This window comes from Pistacia vera, unplaced genomic scaffold, assembly GCF_008641045.1.
Source record: "Pistacia vera cultivar Batoury unplaced genomic scaffold, PisVer_v2 Contig525, whole genome shotgun sequence".
Classification (NCBI taxonomy): Eukaryota; Viridiplantae; Streptophyta; class Magnoliopsida; order Sapindales; family Anacardiaceae; genus Pistacia; species Pistacia vera.
Window position 1 is genome coordinate 140353 of NW_022196363.1, and position 14276 is coordinate 154628.

At 34.9% G+C, this 14276-nt stretch overlaps 3 protein-coding genes and 1 long non-coding RNA gene across 5 annotated transcripts; 3 read left to right on the forward strand and 1 right to left on the reverse strand.

Annotated features, from left to right (window-relative positions):
• Window positions 1-73: 73 nt before the first annotated feature.
• On the forward strand, window positions 74-4447 carry LOC116106961 (ATP-dependent Clp protease proteolytic subunit 5, chloroplastic-like). Its single transcript, XM_031393275.1, has 9 exons — window positions 74-282; window positions 474-599; window positions 1451-1568; window positions 1673-1765; window positions 2209-2254; window positions 2354-2426; window positions 2598-2632; window positions 2782-2870; window positions 4055-4447. Exons 1-9 carry the CDS (start codon window positions 161-163, stop codon window positions 4256-4258), a joined length of 906 nt encoding a protein of 301 aa, XP_031249135.1. The 5' UTR covers window positions 74-160; the 3' UTR covers window positions 4259-4447.
• Window positions 3102-3528, forward strand: LOC116106962. The gene is made up of 3 exons (XR_004124376.1): window positions 3102-3149; window positions 3249-3321; window positions 3493-3528. It is a non-coding gene; the product is annotated as an uncharacterized LOC116106962 (long non-coding RNA).
• Window positions 4448-5699: 1252 nt separating the features above from the next.
• LOC116106960 (uncharacterized CRM domain-containing protein At3g25440, chloroplastic-like) lies at window positions 5700-8576 on the reverse strand. The gene is made up of 4 exons (XM_031393274.1): window positions 8450-8576; window positions 7400-7706; window positions 6732-7139; window positions 5700-6478 (listed from the first exon to the last, which is right to left on the reverse strand). The coding sequence occupies exons 1-4, from the start codon at window positions 8572-8574 to the stop codon at window positions 5975-5977; spliced, it is 1344 nt and encodes a 447-aa protein (XP_031249134.1). The 5' UTR covers window positions 8575-8576; the 3' UTR covers window positions 5700-5974.
• A 1437-nt stretch (window positions 8577-10013) lies between these two features.
• LOC116106957 (homeobox protein knotted-1-like 1) lies at window positions 10014-13550 on the forward strand. 2 transcript variants are annotated; one of them, XM_031393268.1, is made up of 5 exons: window positions 10014-10648; window positions 10727-10840; window positions 10954-11101; window positions 12258-12517; window positions 13214-13550. In XM_031393268.1, exons 1-5 carry the CDS (start codon window positions 10394-10396, stop codon window positions 13415-13417), a joined length of 981 nt encoding a protein of 326 aa, XP_031249128.1. In that variant the 5' UTR covers window positions 10014-10393; the 3' UTR covers window positions 13418-13550. The 2 variants fall into 2 exon arrangements, with proteins under 2 accessions (XP_031249128.1, XP_031249130.1); XM_031393270.1 differs by having other exon boundaries at window positions 12267-12517.
• Window positions 13551-14276: the final 726 nt, after the last annotated feature.

Here is a 14276-nt window from a genome sequence, read left to right on the forward strand (position 1 = left end):
AAAAGAAAAATGTGTGGCGCACGTTAAACGATTAAATACTAAGATACTCTATATGCGCCAGGCGCAATTCAAATCGTCTTCTTTATTCATTTCGGTTGAGTTGATTTCTTTCTTTCGCTAAACCTCAGCTAAAACTTTCAGCTCGAAACTTACTCCGAGGATGGCCCAATCATGTGTTGCCACGTCATCTTCAATCAGCGTCTTTGGCTCTCTCTTCCATAACTCTCGAACAGATTCTCACTCTCACTCTCTCCCTCTTCGCTTCAATCCACTGCGTCTCAGGTTTTTTTTTTTCCTTCATATGTTCTGTTTGGTTTCCTAAAACTGAAAGAAACGAAACGAAAATAAAAAAAATCAAAATTTTAGTTTCTTTTTTTCTTTTACGTTGTTTGTTATTGGGAAAATTTGGAAAAAAAAGGTTAAATTTTATTATTATTATTATTATTTTATTTTTAATTTTGATGTATTCTTAGGAAATCAATTGTATCAAGCAACAGAGGAAATAAATTTGTAACTCATGAAGTGAAAGCGATGTTATCAAGTGGGTTTTCAACTATTGAAGACTATGAAAGTTCCTGGCGAGGGATTTGGTCTATAAGGTAAATTTTTTTATGTGAAAATTCAAGTGTGGTATGCGGAATTATTAGAGTTTTCCGTTGTCGAAAATGTTGTAAGTTTAGCTGTGGATGACTAGGTGAGAACTTAGAGAAGATGTTTGAAATTGTGTATGCCATGCTGTTTGTATAGTGTTAGATTGACTAGAGTGAAAGCACGGATGTACTCCCCGAAGAAGATGGTAGAGGGTAGGAACTTGCTTATGGGAAATGCATTGACGGNTTATTATTATTATTTTATTTTTAATTTTGATGTATTCTTAGGAAATCAATTGTATCAAGCAACAGAGGAAATAAATTTGTAACTCATGAAGTGAAAGCGATGTTATCAAGTGGGTTTTCAACTATTGAAGACTATGAAAGTTCCTGGCGAGGGATTTGGTCTATAAGGTAAATTTTTTTATGTGAAAATTCAAGTGTGGCATGCGGAATTATTAGAGTTTTCCGTTGTCGAAAATGTTGTAAGTTTAGCTGTGGATGACTAGGTGAGAACTTAGAGAAGATGTTTGAAATTGTGTATGCCATGCTGTTTGTATAGTGTTAGATTGACTAGAGTGAAAGCACGGATGTACTCCCCGAAGAAGATGGTAGAGGGTAGGAACTTGCTTATGGGAAATGCATTGACGGATGTTGTATTTATCGAGTTTCAGTCATATGTTGTTTGCGCTGTAGGAAAATGTAGTTGAAGAGTAAAATAGAGATATGGTTTTCTATTGGTTTTATGTTTCTCGTTATAAAGTCCTAATTTTGAAATTTATTGGAACAGGAGGTTTGAATGTTGTTCTTCTTGTGTATTCTCTTAGCTAGTGCTAAATGTTTGTGTGTTGGTCTTACAGAAATGATCTGGAAGTTCCATCTTCACCTTATACTCCTACTTATGCACAAGGAGGGCAGGGGCCTTCTCCAGTGGTGCATGAGCGTTTTCAAAGCGTGCTCACCCAGCTCTTTCAACATGTAAGCATTAGGCATTGATTTCACTGGGATTATTTGGATTGAATTTTGAACTGATTATAATGCTACCAGAAAATTTAGTTTATTGATATATCACTGATTTTTAGAGGATCATTCGTTGTGGAGGACCAGTTGATGATGATATGGCAAACATTATTGTGTCTCAACTCCTCTATCTTGATGCTTTGGATCCTAACAAGGTTAGTGTTGTTGCTTTCTTTTTCCTTTTCTTTTTTTGCATGGGTAAATCATAGTGTATGACCTTTTGAGACAGTTGATTTCAAAAGCCACCCGATGGCAGCCAAAATTTGGTTAGATTTTATTTCAGAATAGGCCACACTCCAAAAATTTACACTTATTTCTAGGGTAAATCGAAGAACATGAATATGGGTAATTGTCTGTTATAAATCACCACAAGAAAACCCTTTTAAAGTAATCTTTTACATCATTTACTCTTCTCTGTTTTTACCTAGTTATATTTTTCACCATTGGAAAACTGTCTTTTAGCTATATTTTACATCAATACTCTTTTATTTTTTTCCTTATAACATTTCATTATCTGTTTTCCCTACCCCCACCACAAGTTTTAACTATGCATTTTGTAGTGTTTCTCCAACTAATGAACGTCTCGTCTTTTTATTAGGATATTATCATGTATGTCAACTCTCCAGGAGGATCAGTAACAGCTGGTAATGTATATATTCTGATTGCTTAATCATTCCTTATTTAAAGTTTGAGTAACTGAGAACTACATAATTTACCAATTTTTTTCTGAATTGCTTCAATAGGTATGGCCATATTTGATACCATGAGGCACATAAGACCTGATGTTTCCACTGTATGTGTTGGACTGGCTGCCAGGTAAATAAAAGTAACCAAAAATTTATGAGCTTTTCTGTCGGAATTCATATCTAGGGCCTAGCATAGTGTATTTTGTACTCTTCTCATGTAAATAATCAATAAGCAAGGTATATATGCTGCTTCAAATACTTGCGAGACTGATCTCACAACTAATTTTCTTTCTTATGACAGTATGGGCGCATTTCTGCTTAGTGGTGGCACCAAAGGTAAAGCTGTTTCTGTATTTTGTCTTTTGGCTTGGTTTCTATGATTTGTTTTTATTTCTTGTGTGAAAGTCTTTCTTTGTAACTTATTCTTAGTATGTGATTTCACTAATTTGCTTCAACTTTCTTCTTTGGAAATTCTAAATATGAAGGAAAAAGATACAGTCTGCCAAACTCAAGGATAATGATCCATCAGCCTCTTGGTGGGGCACAAGGAGGGCAAAGTGATGTTGACATACAGGTATCTTTTGTCCTCGTTTGCATCTTGGCAATCCTAGTTTCATGCATTTGGTTTTCCTTATGGTGTATTTATATCTAATCAAAATTAATTTTTGCTTGCCATTGCCCAGGNTATACTCTTTTATTTTTTTCCTTATAACATTTCATTATCTGTTTTCCCTACCCCCACCACAAGTTTTAACTATGCATTTTGTAGTGTTTCTCCAACTAATGAACGTCTCGTCTTTTTATTAGGATATTATCATGTATGTCAACTCTCCAGGAGGATCAGTAACAGCTGGTAATGTATATATTCTGATTGCTTAATCATTCCTTATTTAAAGTTTGAGTAACTGAGAACTACATAATTTACCAATTTTTTTCTGAATTGCTTCAATAGGTATGGCCATATTTGATACCATGAGGCACATAAGACCTGATGTTTCCACTGTATGTGTTGGACTGGCTGCCAGGTAAATAAAAGTAACCAAAAATTTATGAGCTTTTCTGTCGGAATTCATATCTAGGGCCTAGCATAGTGTATTTTGTACTCTTCTCATGTAAATAATCAATAAGCAAGGTATATATGCTGCTTCAAATACTTGCGAGACTGATCTCACAACTAATTTTCTTTCTTATGACAGTATGGGCGCATTTCTGCTTAGTGGTGGCACCAAAGGTAAAGCTGTTTCTGTATTTTGTCTTTTGGCTTGGTTTCTATGATTTGTTTTTATTTCTTGTGTGAAAGTCTTTCTTTGTAACTTATTCTTAGTATGTGATTTCACTAATTTGCTTCAACTTTCTTCTTTGGAAATTCTAAATATGAAGGAAAAAGATACAGTCTGCCAAACTCAAGGATAATGATCCATCAGCCTCTTGGTGGGGCACAAGGAGGGCAAAGTGATGTTGACATACAGGTATCTTTTGTCCTCGTTTGCATCTTGGCAATCCTAGTTTCATGCATTTGGTTTTCCTTATGGTGTATTTATATCTAATCAAAATTAATTTTTGCTTGCCATTGCCCAGGCTTAGCTTTTTAAGCTAGAAAACTTATAATTGCCTATTGGAATTGATCAATGGAAATAAACTAGGTTCTCTATTGTAGGAATATGATGATATATTTGATAGGCATCAATAAAAATTTCATTATTTTCTTGGATCAATTAAAATTTCTACTGACCAACCTCCAATTATAATTGCTTCCAGGCAAATGAAATGCTACATCACAAAGCGAACTTAAATGGGTATCTCTCTTACCATACTGGTCAAAGTCTTGAGAAGATTAACCAGGACACTGACCGTGATTTCTTCATGAGTGCGCAAGAAGCCAAAGACTATGGGCTTATAGATGGTGTCATCATGAACCCCAATAAAGTTCTCCAGCCAATAGCAGCTTCAGCAGATCAGTGAATAAGTAATTTAACTTTTCGACGTCAACCATGTAATTGTAGCTCTCCTAAAGTTATTTTAGTTATAGCTTTTCCTATTTGATGATCATGTTTGAGTGGTAGAATCCATACTGCTAGTTTCATGTACAAGTGATGATCAAATACAGTTTTGGCACAGAAGGAAATACAATAACAACTTTAGTTGTAATGACGATTTAGCTTGCAGAACAAATCAATTTTGAAAAATCTTGTGTTGCTTGGAAAGTATATTTTTTCCGTTTGATGATGGACAGCCATATTGAACAAAAAGTCGATTGAAATGCATCTGTTCTTTTATTTTTTTCTGCTATTAAATGCAGAAAGCTTTCTCAAGTGCAATTCTCTTATGAACATATGTTGGAATGTAAAAGTTATCTTGCTAAATGTTAGACGTTTCTTCAAATTTAATGTTCCCCAAGTTTGGCTGAACTTAATTTGTCTTAACATGAAATCACTATAGCTAGGAGCAAATTATTGGGATCTTAAAGTTCTTTTCAGGAACTTTGAATTGAATGGAGTGTGCTTTCTTTTAATTTGTGTGATTGGAAACATTAACTAGTTATTGGTAGCCAGTTACAAAGCACTGTTATTTTTGTTTCATAAGAGACCCTCCATTGCACCTTGTTGAAAACTGGAAATTCCCCAGCTCATTGAATTGCAGTCTAGACATATCACAACATCTACAGGCTATAACACACATGGCCCATTTAATGAGAAGGTTTGGTGCCTGCCTGGTGGCTTCACCAATCATTCTTCCCATGACCCTCTTATTGTAAGTTTTTGCTTCCAATTATACCCCATTTTCTATTTTTTTCACTTGTTAAAATTGTCATCTACTGGTCAAAAGTTTCTTAGATTAGAGCAGAATTTACCTATCAAACTTTGAAGCTTTTGATCCAAACAACTATTTAACCCATATTGTTGACTTTAGAACAGGAGGTTTTTTTTTTTTTTTTGGCTAAGAATACTATCCCATAAAATCATTTTCTACAAAAGCACTTCTAGAGGCTGCCTAAAATGTTCAATGATAGTGGACCAGGTAAGGCCAAAAACAACCCCATTAAGCTAGGGTATGGTCTTATCAGCCTAGAGACTTGAATTAATGTTCATGTTTTCCCTTGGTGAGGAATTCGCTGGATCCCTAGCTTCTCAACTGCCTTCACTATTGATACTGTGTTTTGTGGCCTCCCTCTGTCTTTGAGCATGTGGTAGGGCCAATTTCAGAATTCTTGGGCCAAGTTTCTTGACTAAGCAAAATAGTCAATAAAGATAAAATATGCATTCATACATATGTGAGAATAAAACCATATAACATATGCAGTTACAGTAATGCTACAGTTTACCGAAAAAAATATACCAAATTCATGCATTGAAAAACATATACCGAATTCATGCACTGACAGACGTGACACCATCCTCTTTTCTTAAAACAATTTTATAATTAATGGACAGTCAAGATAGTGTCACATCTAGTGCGTGAATTCGATGTATTTTTTCGATAACTATCATTTTTCATGCAGTTATTTCTCCTTCTTCCACTTAACAAAGTTATGATGAGTTATTTTTCAAAATTAATAACCGTTACACTTTGCTCAGATCATAATGTACCAAAGAGAGTGACCTTGCCAATAAATGTTACATAAAATGAGGTAAGAGCATGTAAAAATCTCACTGCACTGATATATAAATGTAAAATCTCCTATCTCCTTTGTTTCTTTAGAAGAGATGCAGCACGCAGAAACATCTGATCAACTTCATCAAAATTTGGTGAGTCTACATCTTTTTGTAATGATTTTGCAGCCCTGGAGTTAACAGATATTTGACGCAAATGCTCCTCAAAGTCTTCAGGTTCCTCATCATTTTCTGCTGGAAATTTGTCAAAATTGTCCAAATAAAGTGGTCGTTGCGCCTTCTCATCTTTCTCCGTGTCAGAGTCCGTCTCAAAAATATCCGACAAATCTTCAGAATCTGAACCCATTAATGAATCCATTTCAGGATCATCTTTGGAAGATTCCTTCATACTTGGAACGCCTTCTGAATCTACACTATCTATCTCAGTGTTTTGGACATCTTCTACAACATTAACTCCTATTTCTGCTCTTCTTTCAGACTGTGCACGAAGCAGTTCAAGGCCCTGCTCTAATTTTGGAATATGTTTCCTAACAGCACGAAGGCCATCCCTATACTTGGATTTATCCAAAGCCTGCAAGAAAGAAATAAAAGCATAGGAACCTGATGAAATCATTGGGAAAAATTTCCAGAACCAAATAAAAGGATTGGCTTAAACCTCTTATTATTACAATAAAGACATTCCACTTAAAGCAGAAATAAATGAATGGCTAATGTACACATGAAAATAAAAATATTACTGTGGAAGTCTAACGTATTTGATTCTCATCCTCATTCATAAATGACAAATGACTAAGAAGAAGCTGAGACAAGGAAGAGAAAAACACCTTCTTTCTTGAGAGTGTGACCCTGGGTGACATTATCTCGGTTGGGGGTTGTGAATAATTCTTTCCTCTATACATAATTATTGTATTTTCTTCATGAATATCAAGAACAATTCCTCCGGTCAATCTAGCCAGCTCAGCCGCAATCTCCTTAACCTCCTCTGCCGAGAATGTCTTTACCACCACCTTCAGAGTCTGATGTTTCTTCCAGTGCAGATGCATATTCAGAATTACACCCTGGTATATTCCCCGTCTTCCAACAGGAACATAATTCTTACACTTAAGGCCCATCTTCAGATAGAAAAAATGTTCTTCTGGTGTTAGTATCTCTGGATCATGGGTTGTATCTGAAGATTCCTTAGGTTCAACCTTTTTCAATGCTTCAACTAGCCTTTCCTCTTTCTTTTGAGCCTAGGGAGAAAAAAACAAAAGCAGACAAAGAGAAGCTAGATAGATAAGACCATATGATAATAAAAGTTCAATCAATTGGAAAATCCAACAATTACATCCAGAAAAGAAAAATGAAAAAGAGCCAAATTCATGATAAGCGGCAACATAATATAGTTAAATATACCAGCCAGTACTATATTGCAGGTTGGAGCCATTTAAGTGAATCATAAGAGTTCTTTTAATAGATATATATACAAATACAAAATGAAATAGAAGCTAACCTTTCTCAATTTGTACAAAATTTTCTCTTCAGCTGTCATCCTTTCATACTCTTTCTTCTTCTTCCATCTAAAGAACTTTAACCACCTTACAACAGCTCGTTTTCCTTTCAGCTTCTTCCTCTTTACTTTTGCATCACCAGCAGCAGCACCAGCTTTTCCATTTTCAGGACACTTTGGTGGCTCCACAGCGTTCAGAAATGGAGCTGAATGAATCCATAGACGTCCCTCAAAGGGAAATCTTCTTAAATCATGGAGTAGTCCAAAAGAAGGTTCTTGACCAAAAGCCTTGCACATAACATCAACCAAGCTACTGCATTGTCAGACTTCAAGCAAATGCTCTTCCCATAAAAGATTGATATATAGTATGCATTCGAAAATTAACCTCGAACTGCAGAAGAATTATATGAATTCCTTATTTAAAAAATTGACCAAAAGTTTATACATATATTAGTTCTACCTTGATTCAACAACCTAAAAAGCCTTTTTCTATTACACGGTAGAACCAATATATACACTAGCATTAAATTTAGCTCAAAAAAGAAAGTATTCAAACATAAAACATGAGAATTAAAAGGTGAAAACTTCATGCTAATTATGGCCATTTTGCTATCATAAAATACTCTTATTGCTATCATGAAAATTTATTCTTTAAATCCAACATACCAAACCATCAAATTTTAACATTTTCTCCCCTTTTAATCTAGCAACTTTTGCTTACCCATCTAATTTTTCCCACAACAATCACCAACAGTGATGAAGATATTGGTTAAAGCATCTCATAGGATGACACTCTCCAAGGAGATGATATTCACATCCCAAAGTACTATAAGTGGCCAAAAGCCAAGCACTTTTGCGCTAATAGCTTAACACAAGCCAAAATGGCTTGTAACATTTATTATGATCCCAAAATCTAAGGTGAAGCAGGTGGACTATAACATTCAAAACTGACTAAAATCACAATGTGTAAAAGAGTAAAAAGTAAAAAATTGAAGAAATTAAACAACACACAAGAAACAAAGCAGAGATATTGAGAGTGAGAAAGGGAGATACCTGGTTCTGTGAAACGGGTATTTTGTAAAAATGGAAGCTTTTGAGAAGAGAATCTTCAAATTATGAGCTTTACGGACAGCCAGTGACGCTGTAGAAGAGAAATTGAAAACCCTCCCCGCCACCATTTTTTTTTTTTCTTTTTCCCCTCTGCGTCTCAATCGGTTGATACCATTTACCCACCCGGTCCGACACTGTTTATTGAACCGTTTTTAGATAACACATTGGGATGAAAAAGTTAGTTTCCAAAACCTTGGGGTGTGCCAAACCTCGGGGGCGTGAATGAAATTCCTAAAACTTAAAAAAACAAAAAGAAAAAGATAAACTATCTCTAAATATTGAAAGAGAATTTCCGGGTGGGGACTGGGGATGGGACTGCTGGGCTGGAGATGGGAGGGAGGAAATGGTGGTGTGGGCTTGAAGTTGGGATCTTTCAGGTTACAGTAACAGTACTGGAATAAGAATAACCAGTTTAACCTTACCTCTTCCCAATAAAACTTGCTCTCTTTTAATGTAGTGGAAAAAGAACAGGAAAAAATAGTACACTACGTAGACTGAAAACAGTCCACTTACAAAAAGCATGGGGCCGGGGACCCATATTTCAGTGTCTTCCCCAATGAGGAATCGAAAAGTGGAAGTTAAACTCTGTGCGGAATTTGACCTCTATATTAACGGGCCAATATTAGTTACATAAATCAAAACAACAACAATCTTATCAGAATTCTGAAACCAACCACTCATCATTCAAGCTTTTACTGTTGCAGAGCGTGCGATAACGTCCACCGTCTGAGTAGAGCTCATCCAAGCAAATATACCAATAGTCAATGCATATCTAATCCGGAAACACCTACACATCTATGACGTTGAATGTTTTGGACGATGGATTACACTATTTACATACAAGATACACAGAAAAAACGCTACTTTTAAATAACTTTTCTTATAAATTTTTTATCATAGTTCATTATTAATTAGCTCATAAATAAGCTAATGATACCAATTTTATGAACTACCTAATGACTACCTGTTATGTCAAAATTTTAAAAAAAATTTGTAAGAAAAGATTATAAATGTTACATTACTCTAAGATACTCATCATAATATGTGATATTGTGTTGATGAATTATATAATAAGATAAAGATGTCAAATGTCAACTAATAACAAACAATATATTATATATTTAGATTTTTCATTTTTTGATTTAAAAACCATATATAAGATGAATATATGGATGATTTTTTTACTAAAAGATTGATCATATGATATCATATTTCATACCTCCTCTTGTATAGGGTTTATTACAGGTTCTATGTATTTTTTTGTTGGAGCAAATCACAATATCAATAGTCACTCATGGATAAGTTTTGATTGTATGACTACGATGATATTTTGTATAAAGATTATAATTGATACTTCGATTGTATGAAAGATAAATAGATATTTGAGGGGTGGAAATGGGATAATAACAAAAGCTAGCGGTAAACCAAACGCAAACCCAACATTATCTCTCTTTCTTTCACAGTCTTTGTTTGTATGTTTGGTCTCTCTCTTCTTGGGAAAGAAAACTAAGTCTGGTCAGTATCAAGTTGAAGTTCACTGTACAGTTGTGAAAACTACTTTTCCAGTTAATTAATGTGCCCTTTTCAATCCCCTACTGCTAGCTTCTAATTCATTTACCTAACTAGGTATTCTTCACTCTCTCTCCCTCTCTCTCACTCTCGCTCTCTCAAGTCTCACCCTTTTTTGTGTTTTGCTAAATAGGACTTCACTCTTCACCGCCCTTCACTAAGCTTAAAGCTACTGTTATGGCTTCATCATCGTTATGTAATGTTTCTGATCATACATAGATCTTTAACAAAAGGGTTCTGCTCAAGTTCATAATTAGCTTCCGTTGAATCTTTGAATTAGACTTGTGTTAATTGTATGAATATTCGTTAGTTGACCTTATGGAAGACTTCCCTCGACTTGATCTTCTTCCTGTGCCATCATCATCATCATGTTCAGATCATCCTATGTTAATAAAAGTTGGAAGCAGCTTTTCTCATGGAAACTACGCTGCTAATTCTAGTAACAATTCCATGCTTCATCACCATCAATTTGATGCTACTGGATCCTCGGATATGGCCGATCTGATCAAGGCTCAAATCGCCACTCACCCCCGTTATCCAAATTTACTTTCTGCGTACATAGAATGCCAAAAGGTAAACCCTTATCACCATATATAAAGTTTTGATTCTTCTCTTATAACCTTATGCTTAAAATTTATAAAACCATGAAAGGTTGGAGCTCCCCCAGAAACGGCCTCCCTTCTTGAAGAAATGGGTCGAGAAAATTTTAGTACAACAAGAAGTTGTAGTGAAATAGGAGCTGATCCAGAGCTCGACGAGTTCATGGTATGTATAAAAATATTTACCTTTCTTTTTGTAACATTCAACGCTTGTTTGGTTCCCAAGAAACTTGACTAGATAATTAACATTATTAACTTTGATCCTTCTCAATTTACTAGGAATCATACTGTGAGATTCTTGAGAGATGTAAGGAAGAGCTATCAAAGTCGTTCAATGAAGCAAAAAACTTCCTAAACGACATCGAATCACAACTGAGTAACCTTTGTAAAGGGGAACTGACAAGAAACTTTGATTATGATCACTCTGGTAAAGTTTTAATTAATTTCACTGTTTGTGTTTTTCTTATTTCCATACATAAGTACTATTAGTTTGTGCTCTCTCTAGAACTTTTCGTTAAAAGGGTATGCAATTAATGAGCTGAAACTTGTGATACTGTGCATGTTCAGGTAAAAAAAATAGTTCTTGTGATTATATATGCAGTGTTGTGTACTGTAAAACTGTCCTCTTTCCATGTTGAGGAAAATGGCATTATTTAATTTGCATATAATGTTGTGGTAATACATGGTAAATATGTGTTCTTCAAAAAATGGCATGATATGAGTGATTTGAGGTTGGTGTTGAATATGACAACGATTGCACCATGAAGCTCTTCAAATTCTCATGCAGAAAGGAAATATGAGTATAATAAGAACATTAAATATCTGTTTTGGTGTGTTGAAGCTGTCATTTTTGTTGTTAATTGATTTATTCTTTGGAGGTTTATATTGAACCTTTTGGTAATGAACTTTTATTTGTGGTTTAATCTAATTAATTAAGGTCACCGAAATGCAAAAACCACCCTTGGGTGATTGGGTGAGACGATAAGGACTCTTAAGTATATTATTCAAGAGGTTTTGAATTCGATTTTCCTTGGTTGTTAATAAGGGTAGTTATTAGAGGGTATACCCAGTTGTTAACTTCAGAATCCTGGAAGATTAGTCTAGATACGCGTAAACTAATCCGAACAACCCCAATCACATGCACAAAAAATAAAAATTGCATTGCAAAGGAATGGCCCCCTTCAATTTTTTCTGATAGCCCGGTAAAGAGTACCACTTTATTGATATTGGTGATGTTAAGTTAATTTGAAACACTTCTAAAATATGTATTCATACGATATTGTAAAATAATTTAATTATAACATGATAAAGCTGTTCTAGTTGGTTGATTTATGTGAACACTATTGTAAATCTTTGGGCGAATATACAGCCATGAATTGATACTTATGAATGTTGTTCTGTTGCCACATTTTATATGCACATTGTTAATTAAACTTAAATTGAATAAGCTGTTTCAGATGATCATTCTGGCCTTGAAAATTTGAAAGTGGGTGGATATATATTGATGTATAAAATCGTATATGTTTGATGAAATTACTTTCTAATTCGATCCATCATATGTGTATCCGTTAATGGTTTTAAAGATGAAGCAGCTGGGACATCAGAGGAGGAGGAGCAAAGCTACGGCGAGACGGCAGAAGCAGCTGAATGTCAGTATCAGTCTGGTAGTGCACGCCAAGATGAACAAGAGGTTAAAGGAATGCTGATGCGCAAGTACAGTGGATATCTTGGCACTTTAAAGAAGGAATTCTTGAAGAAAAGGAAGAAGGGAAAGCTACCAAAAGTTGCCAGGATGACACTAATGGACTGGTGGAACAATCACTATAGATGGCCATATCCCACGGTAATTACAATTCATACACATATATATATATATATATATAATTAACAAGCTTCTAACTGTAATCACTATAGTTGCCGGCGTCGGAACATGTGGTGTTTTCTGATCAAATTTGTCCGTGTCAGAACAGATGTCGAAGATATAAATATAATTAACCAAGAAACCTGGAGACAATAAATGCATGTCATGTTGATTAAGGCTAACTCTATATATTTATATATGGTAACGAGAAGTTCAAATTAATGAATAATGAGTACAGCCAAGAGCCATAGCATAGAGCCAAGGCAGGCAATACAAATACAATTCAACCAGTGAGTACTGAGCTATTTTATATATGAAGGTGAAAGATTGTACTTAATGCAAAATAATTAAAACATATGGTGGGAGGAATCACATTCAACCCGAATAGAAAACCAGCTGCCCCTTGAAGCTGCAACTTCAATAGCCAAAATGGTCATCCCATCCCAAGAATTGTTTTATGTATGAACCCATAAGAGAGGAATTTAAAGGGGAAAGAGTACTTGGTACTGAGTTCAGTGCATGATTCTTTTACTCTTCCCAATATGTTAAGTGTAGTATATTTACATAGCGTGTATCCATATGTATTGGTTGGATCTCATAGTCAAATATACGATGACCTGAAAACTACATAAATGTTTAAAGTAGATCCTGAAAAGAAGATTTGATTTGATGGTACAGGAAGAGGAGAAGGTGAAACTATCAGCTGAAACTGGACTAGACCCAAAGCAAATAAACAACTGGTTCATCAATCAGAGAAAGAGGCACTGGAAACCTTCTGAAGATGTGAGATTTTCTCTCATGGAGGGTATCCCTCCAAACAATAACATTGAAGAAGCCATCTACTTAGACACTCGAGACGGAGCAAGATATTACCAAAAATAATCTCATCAATATAGATATATCTGTCCACATGTAATCTATAATTTTTTCCATATACCAGTTTGTGTAACTACTCATTTGTATAATAACTTGAATAATCACATGCGCACATGTAAGCTTTGCTTTTCTTCTTTGATTTGATACCTCAATGATTTGCTTTAATTTTTAAGTTATCAATAACCCTCTATATTTACCATTCAAAGATATGTAACTAAATTACCCTTTGGACAAAATGCTTCACCGGATCGATGATTGAATATGCATGGCCTTACTGGTCTTGAAATTTGAAGCAGTCAGCAGCCTTTTCTTTAATAATGAATGTTCAGTATTCTTACAGAATACAGAGATCGGCAACTAATTCGATTCCAAAGTATTCTCGGTACTTTTGAAATGCCTTACAATTCAACTTATTAGTTCAAGATCCAATGTTTTAACCATTGTGTTCTTGGATGCGTTGGTTAAACGGAGTGTTGGATGGCTGGCTGTGAGGCGCGAGGGTTTGCAGGTAATAAAACTAATAACACTTTTTCATGAATAAAATTTTAAAATACCATTTTATTATTTAAATTTATATTCTGTTTCTGATTTTGATATTATTACAACCTGAGATCTCATTATTCTCTTTTTCGATCATCACTTATTAAAACTCTTCAAATCCTACTTTCGTCGATCTTACCAATCGCCAATAATCAAGCGATTAGAGTTTGTACAACCATCTTTCTCAAGTCAAATTCTTATCAATCCCATCAACAAAATTCAATCTTCCACTACCAAAAGACTCATTGACCTCCCTTCTTTAAAAGCCCCAATAGTCTGAATCGAGTTTGCTCTCTGTTCGCCGCCGTAAAATAAATTTGGATAA

Excerpts from the sequence above, each read along its gene's own strand:
- LOC116106957 (XM_031393268.1), top strand. The coding sequence starts at position 10,394 with ATGGAAGACTTCCCTCGACTTGATCTTCTTCCTGTGCCATCATCATCA. Across the intron at positions 10,841-10,953 it reads CAGAGCTCGACGAGTTCATG|GAATCATACTGTGAGATTCT; the intron begins GTATGTATAAAA and ends TCAATTTACTAG. Across the intron at positions 12,518-13,213 it reads ATAGATGGCCATATCCCACG|GAAGAGGAGAAGGTGAAACT; the intron begins GTAATTACAATT and ends TTGATGGTACAG.
- LOC116106960 (XM_031393274.1), bottom strand. The coding sequence starts at position 8,574 with ATGGTGGCGGGGAGGGTTTTCAATTTCTCTTCTACAGCGTCACTGGCT. Across the intron at positions 7,707-8,449 it reads TACCCGTTTCACAGAACCAG|CTTGGTTGATGTTATGTGCA; the intron begins GTATCTCCCTTT and ends ACAATGCAGTAG. Across the intron at positions 7,140-7,399 it reads TTTTGTACAAATTGAGAAAG|GCTCAAAAGAAAGAGGAAAG; the intron begins GTTAGCTTCTAT and ends TTTTCTCCCTAG.
- LOC116106961 (XM_031393275.1), top strand. The coding sequence starts at position 161 with ATGGCCCAATCATGTGTTGCCACGTCATCTTCAATCAGCGTCTTTGGC. Across the intron at positions 283-473 it reads TTCAATCCACTGCGTCTCAG|GAAATCAATTGTATCAAGCA; the intron begins GTTTTTTTTTTT and ends ATGTATTCTTAG. Across the intron at positions 1,569-1,672 it reads TCACCCAGCTCTTTCAACAT|AGGATCATTCGTTGTGGAGG; the intron begins GTAAGCATTAGG and ends ACTGATTTTTAG.